The sequence below is a fragment of the Corvus kubaryi genome, unplaced genomic scaffold (genome assembly GCF_017639235.1).
Source record: "Corvus kubaryi isolate FWS band 111438036 unplaced genomic scaffold, C.kubaryi_AGA036_p1.0 split1-37296, whole genome shotgun sequence".
In the NCBI taxonomy this organism is placed as follows: domain Eukaryota; kingdom Metazoa; phylum Chordata; class Aves; order Passeriformes; family Corvidae; genus Corvus; species Corvus kubaryi.
This window is the reverse complement of record NW_024582075.1, coordinates 7,103,064-7,121,835: the sequence shown is the minus strand read 5'-3', so window position 1 is coordinate 7,121,835 and position 18,772 is coordinate 7,103,064. Positions and strand designations below refer to the sequence as shown.

The 18,772-nt window shown below is 36.2% G+C and overlaps 1 protein-coding gene across 10 annotated transcripts in view; it reads right to left on the bottom strand.

The window, feature by feature from the left end:
* MCTP1 (multiple C2 and transmembrane domain containing 1) overlaps positions 1-18,772 on the bottom strand; it is a 235,914-nt gene that overhangs the window by 121,865 nt on the left and 95,277 nt on the right. For all 10 annotated transcript variants that reach the window (XR_006013554.1, XR_006013553.1, XM_042012780.1 and 7 more), the window contains exons 9-10: positions 12,369-12,555; positions 7,337-7,430 (exon numbers count right to left, since the gene is read on the bottom strand). Coding sequence is in view for 8 of the 10 variants with exons in the window: in XM_042012780.1 (XP_041868714.1) it covers positions 7,337-7,430; positions 12,369-12,555 (281 nt within the window). In the remaining 2 variants the exon portion in view is untranslated. The remainder of the gene's footprint in view (positions 1-7,336; positions 7,431-12,368; positions 12,556-18,772) is intronic.

Sequence of the window (18,772 nt, the reverse complement as noted above, 5' to 3'; positions counted from 1 at the left end):
CCATAACCTGCAATCAGCCCAAAAAAGAGCCTTTCCAAAAAGAGATAGCAACCAGGAACAAGAGATGTGTTATTTGTTGTTTTCTTCAAAACTCAAAGTCCCTTAGAGCCCAGGAAGTCCTTCACAAACAAATCAAAGTTAGTTGGAAGCTCAGATTCATTATCTGTTTTGACTGGTCACCTAAATATTTTTCTCTCGCAAGAAAATATAAAATGCACTTTTTCATGATGGAAAAGAGACCTAAATAGTGACTGATAAAAGCAACCTTTAACTGCTTCTCAAAATAGTTAGAAAATCAAAACAACAAAGCCCTAATCTCCACACAATTTTAGCTTCTGGATTTTCTTCTCAGGTAGCCACAGCACCACATTGCCTGTGTTTTTTAGTGGAAAAGTCTGGGAAAGGCCCTTTCCATCAGTTCAAACAACACAGGACTTTCATCTGGCACTCTATGCTGAAATTCATAAAGAAGCACCAAACCTATCAGGTGACTTGTGAACCCTCATATAATGATGGTCATGGGCTGGTGGACTGGTCTCACACCCACCACCACAGCCTACCTTCCAGGCTGGAAGTGAGCTGAACTGTCCAATGTTGGGGGCAGGTAGAACAACAAACCATTGGGGGTCATCTCAAATTCAACTACAAAAGTACTACTTTTTCACAAGAGATGGTAAAGACACATGACCAATTCAGATGCAAGGATCTTTTATTTGTCTAATTATGAACTTTATTTGAGTGTTAGAGCTATCAAACTGCAATATGATATAAATTATATTTCTGGGCAATTTATATAGACCTGTCCTTCAATGGTCCCCAAGGTGCAAATTGTCCAACATCAATTTTTGATTCTTGGCAAACTGTTTTCCAGAAAAAATTAATTTTGAGACATAGCAGTTCTTTCAAACAATTCAATATAATTGCACTTTCGCACTCACTTCCTAGCTCCACTTGTACACAAAGCAGACTCTTCTTTGATGAAAAGCTGTCAAATCTTAAATTTGCCCATCTTTTTTGCAATGTTTTGTAGAATTTCAACTGTGATTTTTTTCATTATAAAATTCTATTAAATACAGGCATTTTTCTCCAGAAAACTGCATGTCATCTACATGTTAACCAGTTAATATTGTAAAACAGAAGACTTTAGTAAAAAAAAAAATTGAAACATCTATATTTATGCAGTAGGAAAATTCTCTGTTTTAGAAAGGAAGAAAACACTTGTGTACAGTAATAAACATCATGCTTTTCTACTGTCAATCACTGAAATTCCACTGAATCCTGGAGAAAAGAAAATGAAAAATCATAAAGACCATCAGTCACCACAGAAAGGCTTACTCTCTTAATTAAGGCTGCCATGGGCTGTTCATAGGAATCACCATTGATGTAATTTCAGAGTGTGTGCAAGCAAGAGAGCGCATAGGAGATCTACATGTCCTCTAAAACTTATCGCACTTCTTATGTATTAGCTCACAAGGGGCAGCAGATAGCATTGGGTTAGATACCCATAAGTCTTGCAGAGGTACTTCTACCATGGCTATGGAAAACATGCAATGCTTCAATAAAACTCCAGAGAAACAAATAATTTCATAATTTTTCCATTTCACAGTTCATAAAGTTAAAAAAACTGATAAAAAGTCAATTTCAGCATTAGCTACACCATGAACCAACTTTAATCAGATCACTAGCCTTATTCTAAACTAAGTATTATATAATTGTTGCATTATTGATATTACATTACCAAATTGAACTAAAAATGCTTTGGACAGTTAAAAAACTTGATAAGGAATTTCAATTCCATTTCTACATTTAAAAGTCAAGTTCTCAAACCATAACTTCACAAAGTTCAGCCAACATTAACATGGCTATGAAAGCCAAAATATTGTTTGAATATTTCATAGGCTATTATGATTCTCCCCTACCTCTGGCCATGCCTATCCATTACGGATCTAAGTCCCCACAGCTAAAAAGGCCGTTATTTTTTCAGAAGACAAGGCAGCCAGTTCATGACTCTGGGGGGCAGTGCCACTCATGCAGACACTAATGTCACTAATGTTGTTCCAAGCTCCCTGCCAGCCAGCTGCTTGCAGCAGAGCAGTCAGTCTGACCTTTGGCCAGGAGGAGGAATGGCTCAATAGCATGAGAAGCTGCCTTATCTAATGGATTAAGTACAGAACCCAAGTGAAATGCCACCTTTGACAAGGACTTGCTCTGTTGGCCTTAGCTGAGGCAGTTAACCTTTCTTAGTTTTCCATCTTTAAAATGGGAATTATAATTCCACTCTATCTGTGCTGATGCAAACATGTTGCAACAGACTGATACCATGAATGCTTGAGGTATCTTACAAGGCAAGTCAGTGTAAAGCCACAATGAAGTTAAACTCATTTCCACGGAATATTTCCAGAAAAAAGAATTAATCCCAAGCCATCTTTTCACTGTATGTATAATTATAAATGCTATGTTTAACAAAAAATATACTTTAATAAAATATCTTTAAAAACATCTTTTAAATCCTGATTTTTCCATTACTATGCTAGAACTGGTACTTAAAATCCAGTAGCTTTGCTGTACATGATATTGGACCAAAGTCTCCAGGTGACCTATATGATAGGACTTGATGAAATATTTTATCTACCATAGAATACTGCCCATCTACTAGATTTTTGTATTTTGTGGAGATAGTTTAAGTGTATATTGAAATCTGTTTGCACTAATTGACAGAGCAAATTACTTTTGGAACCGTATTTCCAAAGGGCCTGTGAATTTATTCCTTCAATTTTATACGCATGGGCTTCCATACCTTTGTGAATTTAATGTTTGTGTTCATCGCTCTGACATTTCCTAGCATTTGAAGAACCATTTCAGAGACCATTTTTGCACATGTGATGTTAGGACAGTTTAGCAGGACAGATTTTAGAAAAGACATTTACATTCAGCACAATTAGCTATCTTGGTCTCTTCATCCTACTTTCAAGCACTGTAATCAAAATCTTAACATGGAATTTTCTTAGAAGAGAGGCTGACTTCCAGACATAAAACTGAAAAAGAAAAAAAAAAAAAAGGAAATCTGACTCATTTTCCATGTTTAGTTTCTCTTCTTTAGAGGAGAAAAAGCCTGAAAAGCTTTTGAAAACAAACCTAAACATCACCGAGCTCTTTAGTAAAATCTCTCTGATATATAAGGTTCTGAAATCACACTACGCAGAAAAAACACAGACAAATGACTAATAATGAGGACAGAAATGCAAATAAATTTACTTCTAATGAAGACTGAAGACACAGTAATCAAAGTGTTAAAAATTCATTTCATGCACACTTCATTTGCCTCTTAGCTGATATTTATCACATAATTCTGTGAGAAAGTGGAGGCCTAAGATGCTCCAGATAAATGTCTCAATTAATTGTACAGAGGTAGCCCTCTTTGAGCTGAACCAGAGCTGTGAGCTCTTTATTAAAAGCACTATTCTGTAGCCTGTAACCTTGTTCCTTGACTCCTCTCTAGTTTCCAATTTAAACAAGTCCCCATGCGGCCCACTCTAAAGGGCTTTGTCTCCCTGTCATTGTTATGAGAGCCAAGGCATCCTGGAAGTGTGAAATCAGACCTCATGAGCTGAACGGTTCCCCAGGGAACACAAGACCTCGCAGAAGGTCAAAGTCATGGGCTGGACCATCTGAAAGCGTCTGATCGCTGGTCTGTGACACAGCAAGAAGGGTGGGGGCAGGGGAAGAAGGGAGCCAGGGGGCTAGAATTGAACACATCTTAATTAAAGCCCAAAGACTACAAAACAAGCTATTTTCTACTCAGACCATCTTATGTAGCTTGAGTTTTGCTCTGCTAATGAATCTGAGCTGCTATTATTCCTTAAAACCAGCACTTCTGCTGAGATCGATCAAACCTGTGGCACATCTTTTCCCACCCTGCTTACTTTTTATCAATGATAAGGCAGAGATTTTGAATTTTATTTCATGACACAAGGAAAAGGAGCAATGCCTCTGCCCCAGTAAAGGAGATACAGGCACAGCCTTGAAAAGCCAGCAGCCTTCCACTACAACCCACCCATACCTGACTACGCTGCAGAGGGAATATATGTATCTGACTATTGCCTAACACTAAACTGTATCACCCTGAAAGGCTTATTGCTTTACTACCCATAATTCATATGGGTTAGGTGAAAGCCATATGCATAAACGTCAGAAGCCAACTGTCATGATGAATCCATTATACTTTAGGTTTTACTGAACCATCAAAAAATCTTTTCATATCAAAGGATGTTACTGCAGCCACAGCACCTATCTTGCCAGGGCTCTACAAGCAGCCAAATCCTTGAGAAAGACTGATAGAGATACCACAAGCAAGCAAAGATGTATGGAAACAGGAAAATAGCTTCTTGTAGCTCAGGATTTAGGGAGAAAACAGCCACGCACTGAATAGCTAAAACACAATGGAAGATCCAGTTGAAACTTTCTTCTCAGATAGAGAAGGAAAAAGTAAACTTCATTCCCAATATCTTTCCATTCATTAGATTACAGTTTCCAAAAATTATGCTAAAAAATACATAATTTCCAGAAAGGTGTATTTGCTGTGACCACAATTTCCAACAGAACATAATGTTGCATTGGTAGAATCCCTAAAATTCTGTATTAACCATGGAATGACACTGTTTTTCTAGGGGAAACAACCTCAGAGACCCAATAATTTTTCCAAAGGCCCTGGTCCTGAAAGATACCCTATTTTTCAGCTCTACCAAAAACCAAGGTGAGCTTTCAAGCACCAGTGGGGAGTCTCTCAACCCCTCAGTCATTCTTCCTCTCCTCGACCTCCTGGCAAGTGGGTTGAGCAAGAAGTCTGTCTGACTGTTCTTTTCTGGGGTATTTTTAATATCCAGTTATGGCTTGTTCCAGCAGCACCACATTTCAAAACTGGTAATATCTACTTGCTCCCCTGCCTACAACTTAAGTGAAATTTCAGCTCATCCTCGCACATTATTCATTGCATGAACATGTGAGGGGGGTTGTAAGCTGAGACCCAAACCACCACCCTTAATCACTCTGTTTTAAAAAAAAAAAATCTGTACTAACCTTAAGGATTTGAAGCACACCGTCCAACATTAGACTATTGAAACTGGAGGAAAATAACTGCCTTTGGCTATCAACAATTTATTAGGGGCTTAACTAAACTGATCTACTTCAGCAGCATTCCACTGAGTGAGGCTATGAGCTTTCGGAAGAAAGGAGTAAAATTGAGGGTTTCATTAAAAAGTAATTTGTGCTTTTTAGTCATTCATTCAACAGGAGTCTCAATTGCTCTTTATTCACACAGAGTTAATACAGTATTACAATGCTGCTCAATGTATGGTACAATGGAAAAATTTCACATTTTGAAAGGAAAAAAAATCCTTGCAATGGTAGTAAGATTGATGACTACTTAAAAATTACAGAAATCTTTTTCCCTCTGTGCTTATGTTTAATGATGGAATACTAAGGATTTTAAAAATCTACTCAGCTCAAACTAATAAATTTTGATTTATTACTTCACATGAAAATATTCCTGGAAGTGAAATGGGATATGTTCAGCAGACAGGGAACAGAGCAAAACACACAGGTACTATAGAGTTGTTCTAGCTACTTTTCAGACTCAGGGGCAAAAGATTAACTCTGAAAACACAATACAGGAAGATGAGCAAACTACTCCTTACCTTTTACTCACAGAAGCAACCCTTAGTGGTGCAAGTAACACCAATGACGACAGCACTCTCCACACTAAATACTCAGTTGAATAAAGGTTGGTCAAGGTTTTACACAATTTTTGCAAACATGGTTTATGGACAATCACCAAATACCTATTTTGTTTCTCACTATTACTATATGAAGTTTAATTTTAAATTAATGACTTGTACATAACTACAAGTTACTAAAAATAGCTAAACTACTACAGCAGATAATAAAACCACTTCATCCTCTTTTCAAAATACGCAGTTATTTTTGTCCAGAATATACAAGATTTCTGTGACATCTGGAATGTGCAGCCATCTTACAAAATACGTCTGCTGTATAAATGCTTTTTCTTACTAACAAACAGAATATGCAGGACAGGGAAGATACTGAGCACTCTTCCCCATCTTCCTGTCTGTCATCCTTAACACAATGTCTGAAAATTTTTGGTAGCTCTGTACATCTTTAATTGAATCAAATATATTTCCAAAAAAATTGTTCAGCCAGCACAAATAACATGTTGATTTGAAAAGTCGAAGACTGAACAAGGTCAGGGTCTGAATTATCCCATTTGCCCCTGAATAACTTAATCTCTCTCTCTGTTCAGACAACATTGGATTATAAGGTCAAACCAGATGAAGGGATCTTTAGAAGCATTTCTACAAACTCACCAAAAATAGAATCTGTTATTTTGTGTGCCACAAACTGGATGATCAGTTTCAGCAATAAAATGTTTGCACTATTACCTTTTCCAAAATACTGGTAGTCATGTTAATTATCAAAAAATATTAAAAAATGAAGAAGCTGCTCTATATCTATATCTTCTCCTGTAACAGAACATTTATTCTAGCTTCCTTTTATTTTCTTCCCATTTCTAAATGTTTTTTTTATTGTTTTAAGCAGAGAAGGCTATTTTCTGACACAGATGCAGCTCATTTTGCTCCATTCAACTTGGGCGGTATGAAGGTGATTGTACTTAAAGGAGATAACTTGGACATTTCTGCAGAAATACAGTCAGTATGGCTGAAATACTTTTTCTTTATTTTGCAAAGCAATATGTCAAATGAACCATTCAACTTAAAATGTAAAATAGAAAATTTTTTTAAAAGTCTTATTTCCCTTATCGTAAAAAGATAAGCAGAAGCTACAGCAAACTGCATTCAGTTGAAATGTCTGAAACCAACAACAGCCTTGCTAAATATCTTACATATATCAAGGGGCTCTTTTGGGAACAGCTTTAAAGTAGCAAAGTCTGGAACCCTTTATTTGCCTTGTCCCTTGGAATTCAGCTTTAATGTTGATAAATTTGTATAGTTTCATCCACTAAAAAAAGAAATTTCTTCTACATAATTTTTGTAGGATGTCTGATGGAGAAAAATGTATATTTCACCTTTATGAGAAACAATCTACACAGGGCTCTGCTAGCATTAGAGTTATTTGCTGCATTGCTTACAAAACTTTTGTTTGTTTGTGTTTAGATTTTTTCATTAATGAGCAAAAGGTGAAAGTGCACAAACAGAATATAACCTTTAGACAGACTTCTGTTTTAAGCATTTTTTTCCCAGTTCTAAAAAAAACCAAATCTCACTACGGTATTAAGTGTCACAGAAACTAAATGAATCCTTGCCTGTGACATCAGCTGCCATCAATGCTTCTGCCCTGATGACCTTCACCTGAAGAAATCCCACATCGCTGATGTTATGGAACATCATCATTGGACTCTAAAAAATAATAAAAAGAAAAATAATTCTGGATTGCAAAAGAGACTAACCAAAAGTAATATTAATAGTCTCCTCCCTAGCCCAGATGTAAGTTACTGTAATTCTGTCTACATACTCAGACTTCTAAACATTATTCAATGAAGAATGTACAGTTGTTTGCATTTCTTCCTGTATTTTGCAGCTTTAACTTATCAATGAAAATTACAAAGGAAAAGTTAGAATATGAGTGATTAAATGTAAGACAAATATTAGTGAATTAATCCCCCAGTACTATGGGAATAACTGTACTTCAAAATTTGGAATTACAGCAGTGTTACTAAAAAAATTAATGCAAAAAATGAAACAACTCTTCTCCTTGAATTATTTTGCAAGACCTATAATTACATTTTCCCTTTGATGGCTCCAGTATTGTCTTGAGCAGTGACCTAGGGGCAATTTAGATTTTTGTAGTTGACTATTATATGCAAGCTTGCATAAACCATATACGCCTATATAAGCTTGCGAATAACATCAGCAAAAGCAATCAAAAGAGGATAACAAAATCTTAGTAATGTTCATAATAATCACATGCAGAAAGGACAAAAAAAGAATTAAAATATGTTGCCAATTCCATGGCAGAAAGCTCTTATCATAAATCATTATATTTTTCAGCATAAATTTCTTCAATGTCTACATGTATTAAAAAGAGGAAGAAAAAAGAGTACACTACACTACACTAACACTTGCATTTATTGATCCAACACAGATTTAGAAAGCTTATTAAAAAACATGTTCCATTGCTGCTCTTTTTTCAAGTAACTAAAACGAACAAACTGGGAGTATTGCACTAATGAGATGTGACATGCTATAATCTAAAACTCTAGCTTTTAATATTATTTAAAATTTGCTGAGTTTTAAACGATAGAACATGGAATGCAACTCTGAATCTGGAATCAATTAATAACTAACCTGGCTCTATTGTTCAGTTCTTAGATAACCTAGTCCCCTAGAACTCCAAAAGAATAAACTAAAATTAGATTTGCAAACCCATATATGTGGTCTCATTTGTGGTTAATTTTGCAAATTCTGTTCATCAATACTAGCCTATACCTTTATTTTAAAATATTTTAAAATCTGGACTAATGTATTTAATGCCTGTAGTCTTTTCTAAAATTTTAATGTGGTGAAACTTTTTCCACTGCCTATGACAATGTCCAGACTTCTACAAAAAGCAAACATCAGGAAAAACATCAAATCAACAATTCCTAATTTATTACAACGGCAAAATTTACTGTTATGAGAAATGAGAATAAATTACATCACTGAATCTAAAAACCACAGATGCTGCTTAAATGAAATATTAAATGTCAGCTTGCAAAAACAACAGTATGTTTTTGCACAGAAAATCTATCTATTAAGATGTTACATATACAATATGCATCCCTGTCTTTCTATTAATAAGATAATTCTAACAGCTAAATCACAGATATTAATTTCACAAACCCCAGCTGACCACTTACTATTTACAGTGAAGATTTGACCTTGCTACACTGAACTAAAAATCCAATTAAGTGTAGTAGCCCATATGTTATATACATGCATCCTGTTATAATGGGATAGCAGTAAATAATTTTTACCAATTTTAATAAAATAGTCATCATAAATATGACTTCAAAATACTGATGGTCAGCTTCAATCAGCACACACTCAACCCCTTGTTTATGTGCTTACAAACTGAGAGTAGCAGAGATGGTGTTACAGATAGCACTGATATAATTCAAAAGCATCTTGGCATCCTTCATTTATTACAATGATGATCAGGGTTTGGAAGCTTCTTATCAGAACTGGTACCAGAACAGAGATAGTTCTGCTGTAATATGCATGATGAAAATGACAGGATTTACAAATATGTTTCCACATTCTACTCAAGTTTCCCAATGACCAAAACACCAAGCTGTAGAAATAAAACAAAGCAAAAACCGAATACAAAGCAAGATAAGCAAAGGCACCCACTTCCTCTGATGCCATACAGTCCCCCTTTTTCCAAATTTCATCCTGGTTAGGTCACTCTTCAAAAGGGTGCCAGTGCTGTATTTCGCTTTGACATCTTTGTTAGAATCCCACAGAATTTTCGAACTTTTATTTCCAGAAAGTAGCTGGCTTAGATTCTTTTACTACACATACTGACTAGGGATACTGATGAAAATGAATACCATGCCACGACAGAGGCTCTGGGAGAAGCAAATTACTTTAACACATTACTTTAAATATATAACTTTAAGTAATAGTTTATCAGGTGATATTTTGCCTTCTTATTTATGATTATTGTTCAAGGTATCAAAAACCCACATAGTTTCTGAAGCCTAGAATTTCCATAGCAGAGGAATCTGTGATTTTCTGGGAATCTTTTCAGCCCTCAGTAGATGGGTAAAGATTGAAATGCTCTGGAGATGAGTCTTCTTTATTTTTTTAATGAAAGGCTGTATAATATATTTTCTGTATGGCTGCAGCAGCTGTCAGGAAGAGCATCTCAGTTCGGCTCTATTATGGGAGAAGCAATACCCCATCCTATGGCATTGAGATACACTGAGGGGCTAGTACTGATTGACAGCTTGTCACCATGACGTCTTATTCCATCTCTGTTATGGAGAAAATTAATGTCACACCACCAGCCTTATGACTCGCTGTCATCTTAGAACTGCTCACCTTTTATCAATGCTCTAAATAACATTTCAAGCCCATCGTCTCACAGTGGACAATCTGGTCAAGGGACATTAAATCGGATGACTGTGAAATGTCATAATAAAAATGGAATGCTAACAACTTCTCTAAACTAGCTCCTCTGGTTTTTAAACTGTGACAAGGGGGACCATGAGTTCAGCACACCAGTTCTGAAAAGGTCATACAATCTCTCTTGGTCTGTACCCATTAATGTGCCCCCCTCCTCACCCCAAAAAGAATTAATCTTTTCAGACAATTGTGGTAAAATAATGGTTCAAACAGTAATGCCTGTTTAATTTGTAAGGCTCTGATGTTCAGCTACAAATGGTTAAGTGACAGTAATAGAGTCAGTTTCTAAGGCTATTTGATCTGATGGCAAGGTCAGCTCATTAACTGTTTTTGGCTGTAGAAAGGGTGCAAAATACATTTCTCAAATGGAAACTAGATTTTTTTAAGAGAACAGAAACCCCAAAATACTGCCACTCAACAGGGAACTCTACATCTTGCTAATTGCATACGTTGTCTTTGTATTAGTTCTGAAGTGGAGATATGAATACCAAAGTCAAATTCAACATCAGTGAAAATAAACTACTTGAATTAAGTTAATCCTGGTAATTTCTTTCTTCTGCTGGTAATTTTAATAAAAACCGTAGAATTTATCAAAAAGGTATGTAAATGCCACAATTTTCAGAAACACATGAGAAAGTCATACCTCTGCAATATGAATATCTTCCCAAAATTCAAATGTTTTCAAATGCAGACAGCAATGTAAATATATGAACAGACACATATCCTTGTATATGCAAGAAACAGGAATAAACCAGATCAATCTTATGCCACGTAATTATGCTTTACACTGGGGAAAAAAATTGAGGATTTAGGAAAAATGATTAATAGTACAGTCATAGCATGTTTCTATACTGCTACTGAAATAATCAAAACCGTCAGTATCACTCGTCTGCCATATCATCACATAGAATAAGCCACAGAAATATGTTATTGCTGCTGTTGGTAGCAAGAACTATGGCACCTCAAAAACATATCCATCAAAAAATTATTCCATTTAGAGACATCTATTTTGACAACCGCAGACTGTCTTGGTAGATTCCAAAATGTGCAATAACTCTCTTAATTGTAATTATTTTTCAGAGATGGTGGACAATACCTTAGCCTTCAGTTCATTTTGGAATATTATATTTAGCCTCACTAAGCCACCTCTATTAAACTGTGTTTATGATAACACTATTGGTGTATGAGTTGTACAAGCATTAGCAGACAGCTGATTCAGTGGAGATAGACAGAATAAATTTGCTGAAGCACACATCCTGCTAATCTGTTTGAAGAATATTGTACAGCATTAGTACTAGGACTTCATGTTATCTGCACAGCCTGATAAGGTACATCTTTATTAAATTCAGTTATTGAAAGGATGTCCGTCATGGAATAGGAATATTCTAAAATCTTAAAAATAAATTAAGCATCCTCTTTGATAGTCAGAGCTTGGTTAATGACTGAGTGTCTAGAGAAGCCCTTCTAAACACCTGGCAGCATTGTACAATAAAAGCTTTGTAATTGCAAGTGGAAATAGCATTTTTTTCTTTCTTTCTTCATGTGCAGTGAGACAGTCACTCTTAGTGATTTAGGTATTAGCAAACGCTGGAGTAAGAGCTCCCCTCTCTGTTGCTTTGATAAAACTACAAAGATTCTGTGTAATGTGAGGACGCTGGGATATTAAAATAATCTGCTTCAGAATATTTTAAAATGGAAACATTGTTTGAAACAATTATTTTCATGTGCTTCAGCCTCTAATATGAAGATAAAAAATAGATTCTCTTGCCCTTTAACAGATGATCCAAAAAAAGCTGAAAACCATTAGCACCTCAAACTATTTGGCATAAACAATCACTAGAAAATGTACAGTTGCTGCATGATCCCTTAGTTACTTTCTGCTTGGTAAAATTTATCTGCAAGGCAGTAAAATTACTTTCATTATGTGACATCTTTTCAAACAGTTGAATTACCATGTAAAAAATATCTTATTGTATGAAGAGCATTTGTAGCCTTCTTATGTTATTTGTACCAGCTGTAACTACTTGTATATTAATAACTAGTTTAAATGATTGTCATTGGCTAGGTGTGATTAGAATAGAAGAGATACATTTAGATTTTCCCCTCATAATAATTATTTTTTATAAAGGCCAATATTTTTTTAACAAAGGGTGAAAGAGAACTTCATACATATCTCTTCAGTATCTCCTCTCGCTCCTTCTGGTCATCTAGGGAGTTGATGGAGAGGTCAGAGATAGTGACTGCAGCTGAGGCTGTGAGAGTGACCAGCAATACCAGGTATCCCTCTCCCTCCTCTAGCGGCATCTCCAGCTTGTGGGTTTGTTCTTTACTCAGGGTCGACAGGTCAACCTGGCACCTAGAAACACACATTCTCCATCAGCATGTGATTTTACTCACATCGAACAAGAGCACATTGGCTTGCTTGCATGCAAATGGACAAAAAACCCAAGTAAGCAGAAACTCCATCCCAGCTTCCAAAAAAAATTCTAAATTTCTCTTCAGCTTTAACAGATGCTGCTTGTTTCTTTCTTTTTAGAGCTACACAAACAGTTTTGAAGTGAAAAATCAAATTAATAAGAATTTAATGATACTAGAGACAAGATTAGCTAATACTTACTCAAATGCAAAGAGAAGTTTAAAAAATCCAGCTCAAATGCATATTTTACTTCTAATTACACCTCTTGTATAAACACAAAACATAAGTTTTCATGTGAACACTTTTCCACCTAACAACAGTAAAAATCCTTTCTTAAAAAATAAAATTCTACATGGACTTAATTGCGATGGCATGAAGATGACTGGGCATAGAAAAGCTCAACTTATGCACCCTCCTGAAAGGCTCAGCTCTCATGCAGTAAACTGTGCGTGGGTCAAATCTTCATGCAGGCACTCAGGCTAAAATCTGATGCCACAATCCCCAACAGTCATTTTATTATATAATAAAATGTCTCAGGTTGTAATGAGCAGGGACTACATACAACTGTGCAGAGTGTGTGCAGAGTGGCTGAAGCCAGTCTGCCCTGCTTGATCCCCTTCTGAGTAACTCTGGGTGTTCCGTACATGAACTAATGAGGAATGATTCCATACATGCCAGACAGCAGAAACAGCTTTGCAACATCTTTAGAAATATAAGGCAAAGCAGAGAAGGAAGAAGAAGATCTCTGCTACCAAAGAGCTGACTATAACCTGTTAAATAAAACAATAATATCTTAGTGTTGGTGATTAGTTTGTGCATGGTTTAGATGTTTTAATACTTCAATTTATATAATGCACAAGGTTCAACATTCCTAGATTGCAATTTGAGCATGTACAGAAATTCAATGTCTGTGTCAAATGCAATGCCAGCTTGGGATGAGAATTTTTGTGAAAAAGCACTATTTGGAATACTTATAGCATCCCAAAATGAGTTTTGCCAACTTTTTGCTCTAAATAAAGCCACTAATAATACTGAAGTAAAATAAATTAATACATTTGATATATAGATTAGCCACTGAACACTCTACTTTGAACAGCAATTATTCAATGTGATAAGCACATGTACTACATGCCACTAATTCACTAAACTAAATATCTAGCAAACTCTTTTCATAAAATGTCAATTGATTTTGAAGACAAAGCTAATGTGGTCACTGTAGGGCCAATAAACTGATAAAAAGGTGGCAGACATGAAAAAATAGCCATTTAAGGATAGGAAATAGCCAATTATGAGAATAAATGCAGCTTCATAAAATGAGCATTGTGCTATCACAGGCAGATCACATTTACTACGAGAAAACGGTCTTTTTTTTTTTTTTATTTACTGCCTGTTGTGCAGCTGCCTAAACTAGTGCAAAGCTCATATTGTAACAAGGTTCAATTATCCTACAATGAAAAAAATTCAAAGTCATGTAACATTCTCAGCTTAATGCTTTTCTTCTATTTTGAACTCTTTGGATGATAGGGAGTGAGAAATTAAATTAGCAATAGTAAGGAAAAATAAAGCTGTTGCTATCAGTGCAGCTGATAGTCAATACAAGTTTTGTACATGTACATAAATGGTCAAATTTTTATTTAGGATGCAGTGAAGAATACGAAGCTCTCCTTAAAATAACAAATATTCTAATCAGGCATTCAAAGCTGTAGGAGGTTAAAATACCACTGGTATTAAATACTTTTTGATAGTTTCTTTCAGAGCAGATACCCCTCAAAAATAGGACAGCAACAATACTGAGTCTTCAACCAATAATCATTTAAAGAACCAGTCCAAACTCTCTTAAAGTCAGTAAAAGAATCAGAAAGCCATTTTTCTAGTAATGCAGAAATAATCCACCCCTCACTCAAAAACAGGCAACAAAAGCTACCACACATATATCCATCAGAAAAAGCAATGAGTGTAAAATTACGAGGTCTACATCAGGGCTACAAGATTGGGTTTCTTCAATTCTTGAAGTTATAACACTTTAGCAACATAAGTAGTCCATGCTGGTTTTTTATTTAGGCAAAAAGGAGTAACTGACAATTTGATTTTACCTGTGCACCTTTCCTACAGCAATGAAATATTCCTAATAGCACCAGATCTAGAACAGATTACCTGAGAAATATATATCTATCACCTGCTCGATAAATCTTCATGAACAGGCCATCACCAGCTTGTTATTTCCTAAAATCATGCAAAGGGTAGGAAGTGAAGTGGAAAATTTTTTACAGTAAAAACCTTAACCATTTTAAAGGAAAATTATCCTCTCGAGGACCCTCAGATAATTTGATAAAAATATAGGGTTATTCCATTAAGGACTGTCACCTTTGTGCTTTATAGGTCTGGGTTTAAGAGTGTCTCTATGCACACACAGTCAGGTGAAAGCAGATTTCTCACCCTGTGCCAGGTCCTCTGCCCCGGCCTTGCAGGAGATGCAGCCTACATGTGCCTAACCTGAAAGTGCTGAGGCTCAAGGAGCATCCAGCACAAGGGAAGCATATTTACTACATGTGCTTCAGTAAAATGGTATGATGTTCCAATCTAATGACACTGTAAGAAAAATTGCAATCTTTTCTCATTAGTAGTTGATATTTTTCATGATAAAAAACCAACTTTGTTTGATCTCATGCCAAATTATCCTAAAAAAAAAAGAAAAAAAAGAATGAAATAATTTTTTGTTAGATATCCTCTGTTCTCACCAGATCTTTGTATGGGACCAAAAAAAGTGAAGGAAGTCTGGTTTTATTAAGCTAATACCTAAACCCTAACCCTATCCTAGAATAACCTTGACAGACTCCAATAGGAAAACCACAGGACTCCTTTTTATATTACATTTCCTTAGAAGGACTGAAGCTAACAAAATCCTTCCAAAAATAAGTACCTGTTTGGAAAATACCTGTTTTCCAAATGTAAATATCTTTGGAAAGCTCAAGTTGATGAATGTCCCTTTATGTTTTACTGAAATTATATACAAATATTCCAAGCTTTAAAGCTTTAGCAATGCTTACTTTTATATCAGTTAAAATGTTCTCTAAAAATAAATTTATTTCCTACAGCTGTCTCTCCATGGAGGACAAAGAATCTTTGAGGATGAAGGTGAACTTCTATGTTACCAGAAAGTGGTGCAGAATGAGCAAGAAATTTTTGTCCCATTTTCTCAAACTGAGGACCATGAAAAATGACAGCCATTTTGAGAAGGCCGAAAGCTGCATATGACCAGCAGCTGTCACATTGAAAACATGAGACAATAGTAACTTTGGACAATCCTGTTTCTTAAGGAATTATTATTTACATGCTGCTGCTAAAGGAAAAGACTTTCTCCACCTGTAATGAGATCAGCCTGAAGAATTACAGACAAAAAATTGCCATTAACTCCACAGACATTTCCAAGCATGACTATAAATCACACAGTAGTTTTTAGGGCAGTTTGAGTTTTTCTGTATCTTCCATGCTGTATGGCCCCTTCAGTGCATCCTGGTTTCGGCACTACAAGTGGTGGGCAGAAGCACTGGAACAATTTCCCTGGCTGGCTGGCCCTTCGGAAAGAGGCATAGGGGCATGTATCCCACCTATCAGTTCAACTTATGAACACTACCAGGCACCATGTGTATCTGGATTTTCACATCTTGAGAGATCAGAAGGGAGAAAAACCACAAAAGTGCATCAAGCTCATGTGCCAAAGTTATCGCAGATAAATTGCTCAAAAACAGGGTACAGTTCCCATGGAGGAAGATTTGAAGGTTCAAGGGGAATCTACCACTTGTCTGAAACTGTGTTCAGTGTGTTAATCACACAAAATTTTAGAAATATATTTCAGATTTATTTTTAATTTGAATATATCTGGCCTTTGGTTCTTTTATGCCTTTCCTTACCAGTTGAAAAACCCTTTAGTGTTTCATGTTTTCTTCTACTGAAGGAACTCATACACTATAATCATATCTCTTCTTGATCTTCCTTTTGATATGCTAAACACCTTCAGCTCCCTATACATTTCCTAGGAACATATCTCCTACAGCCCTCAAATGACTTTTTGTAACTTTTCTGATCCAGTGAAATTCTCCTGCATCCTTTTTAAAGTGTGGAAGGCAGAACTATATGTAGTATTTTATTATCAGCATGTCTAACAGGTAAAAATCACCTCCCCTCTTTAGTTCTAACAGAACCTGGAATATAAGACTGTGTTGGCACCCTGGTGAAATATTCTTGCTAATGAATGAATTACAAAGGTAGCGACATGACATAGAAGGCCTCTTAAAAGCCAGGTGGCCAGGCAAGTGAGAGACAGCAGATAGTGAGATCGTTTTCTCACATGACAAAATAAAGCATAAAAGAGGAACTGGCAGAATCCTAAGTGATAGGGACAGAAAAGCACCACTTGGCTACAAACCAGGCAACTTAATTACCATCATGACTTGTTCAGGAACACAGATTTTTAACTCCACTGTGATCCAGGTCTATGCTGCTCCAAAGGATGCCAAGGAGAGGAAACTGTGATTCCACAATTAGAACTGAGCTGGACACACATCAGAAGCAGCAAGGCATGAACTGCTACAATTTGTGAGACTCCATATCCTTTATGAGCAGAGTAAAATGTTCCAGTAAAATCAAGAAACAAAAGCAGAGGGAAAATTTTGCAAAGCACTAGCAGAAAATGACACATCTCAGAAACACTGAATGTTGACTGCAGTAATGTGAATTTCTTGGAAGAACTGGAGCGTGACATTTTTAACTGTAAAGATAATGAGAAATAAATTAAATTATGGACTCCACATGACGCTTGTGATAGGTGGTTGATAGAGGTGTTAAGACTGAAAACCAGGGAAGCTCCCAAAGGGGTTGGAGACTGTACCTCAGCTAAGTAGGACATTGACTAAGGACAAGAGTGGTGCTTAGCTGGGGAAGATGGGAGAGCAGACCTCAGCAGGACCTGAAGAACAGTGCTGTCAGTTGCCACATAGCAACACATGGAAGGCAGGAAAGAGCCCTGCAGTTTGGGGTAAATCAGTCATAGTAACAGAAATATGAGAGCTCCATGAAATACAATTTCACCAGACACCAAGCAATGCCTGAATACAAAATTACTGTTTATTGCTTGCTAAAAGAAATACAGTCCATGCCACAATATGCTGCTGATGGATTTTGAAATCACAGGTTACCTTTTTCCTAAGCATAGTTCTTCACTATAAAACTAGAGATTTACTTTTGATATTGCACAAGCAGAAATTACTTAAAATTGGTTTCTCATGTGGTATTTCCTAGGTTGTCCCCATGGCACAACCACATATTACAGACTGTTAGTGCTGTCACCAGTGCAATCTCTCTGCAGCAAAATTAACGCTTTCATCTGCTAAATTAGTCTATTACTATAAACACTATGTCTCCCTATACAGTTCTCTCCTCACTAGTTGGCCCAAGAAATTTTGCAAGAGCTTTCACACAGCTCCAATCTGTGCCTTTCATAAATTGTCACAAAACCCTATTTGCACTCTTCACCATTTTCTACACACTGTCACTCTCCTCATGTCTAAGCTGGCCATTCCATGTTTCCTTCTCCCTTCCTCTTATTTTGCCACTCTTCAAGAAGTAGACTGCCATATGTGAGAAGACATAGGGTCAGAAGAAGGATTTGTAAACAGCCCAGCTTGTGCGCAGCACTCTGTATCTCAGCATACGTTGGGGAATACTACCAATTTCGCATCAGAACACGACAATAACAACTGTCAGTAAGTGTTGCAAATAATACAATATCTGGTAAGAGAAAGTTACCGAAGATTTGTGAGCAAAAACTGAAGCTTTCTTGGCTTTCTAGCAGAACAGAAGTGCCTCTGCATTAGTAGAGTAAAGATGTGCTGAGATAGGAATAAATAAGGTATGGAATACCTAAAGGCCAAATTTTGAGATGTAGTATTACACCTGTCTCCTTTTGACAACAATCAGAAATGGAGATGGCTCAGCACATCACAGGATATTTCAAACACAGACCTGGCAGTAGCACTTTTAGATTTTAATGTTATTTTACATCAAGAAATGCATCTGCAATTAATTTAACTTTAGTCATCGTGTATAATCAACACAGGATTATAAAGACAGACTATTGGTTGTGTGCTCTTCTGTGTTT